The 1,116-nt window shown below is 65.9% G+C and overlaps 1 protein-coding gene across 1 annotated transcript in view; it reads left to right on the top strand.

Annotated features, from left to right (window-relative positions):
* Positions 1-1,116, top strand: part of TXNRD2 (thioredoxin reductase 2) — a gene marked incomplete in the record, with an annotated part of 69,241 nt that overhangs the window by 32,119 nt on the left and 36,006 nt on the right. The window contains 1 exon segment of the mRNA XM_027772609.1: positions 399-490. Within this exon segment, the coding sequence (XP_027628410.1) occupies positions 399-490 (92 nt within the window).

Here is a 1,116-nt window from a genome sequence, read left to right on the forward strand (position 1 = left end):
GGGGCTCGGGGGGGGGGAAAGCCCCAGCCATAGAAGGCCCGGGCATCTGAGGGAGCCCCAGAGCTGCACTGAAGGCAGCAGACCGGGCAGCCGCTGTGTGGTCCACAGACGGGCGCCCTCCACCACGGCTCAGCCCCCACCAGGCCACTGGGCTAAAGTCCAGAGCCAGGCAGTCACCCGTGGAGGCAGCGGCTGCCTGGACGTGGGCAGCTGGGAGGGACCCCTGCTCGGGCTGGTGCCACCCACTCACTGGGCCGAGTTAGGTCTGGGACGGGGGAGTCTCCTCTACAGCTGTCTGTGGTCAGGTTAGGGTGTGGGCTGCCAGCATAGGGCCCTGGAGTCTTGTCCCTTTGTCCCAAATTTGCGATCTGTGAGCCTTCCTGAGCTGCCCCCCGCAGACGTGGCCCTGGAGTGCGCTGGCTTCCTCACCGGGATCGGACTGGATACCACCGTCATGATGCGAAGCATCCCCCTCCGGGGCTTCGACCAGGTAGCACCACCTCCCGCTGGGCCTTGAGCCTGTCCCGTCCCTGGTATCTCACAGGCAGGCACAGCTGTAGGCCAGGAAGGGAATGGAGCTTCAGAGATGGGCCGTTGAATTGGACGAGGAGATTGTTCAGGAAACATTAAAGCGGGCGTGTCGGTGCGTGGAAGGAAGGGCTGGTCCGTGGAGCGTGGGCACAGCGAGGGGCACCTGGGAGCACACACAGCCCGCGGTTACCCCGCAGTGCCTGGCCGGCGAATGTGACCTAAAGAGCTTCCACCTCAGAGACACTGACCTCTGCTCCCTGATTGCAGAGCTCCTGGGGGTCAGGGCCATAGTATCCATGGTGGCACCAGGAGGGAAGAGCAGGTGGGCCCCGGTGAGGCCCCGGTGGTGACTGAGGGGTCTGTGCTGCAGCACCACCCCAGAATAAGATGAACGCAGCAGAGCCAGGAGCACGGGCCCTCCCTGGGAGAGCCACCCTGTTTCCAGCCTGTGAGGGGCCTGCTGGCTTGCCACCATGCAGGACCAGCGGTGGCTCTAAGCGAATCTCCTGGTTCCCGACGGCTGCCCTGGGACGAGGTCCCGAGGCGCCCCCCCCCCCCCCGCGGCCCATCACCAACGAGGGGCGG

Source organism: Tupaia chinensis, unplaced genomic scaffold (assembly GCF_000334495.1).
Source record: "Tupaia chinensis unplaced genomic scaffold, TupChi_1.0 Scaffold000287_1, whole genome shotgun sequence".
NCBI classification, from domain to species: domain Eukaryota; kingdom Metazoa; phylum Chordata; class Mammalia; order Scandentia; family Tupaiidae; genus Tupaia; species Tupaia belangeri.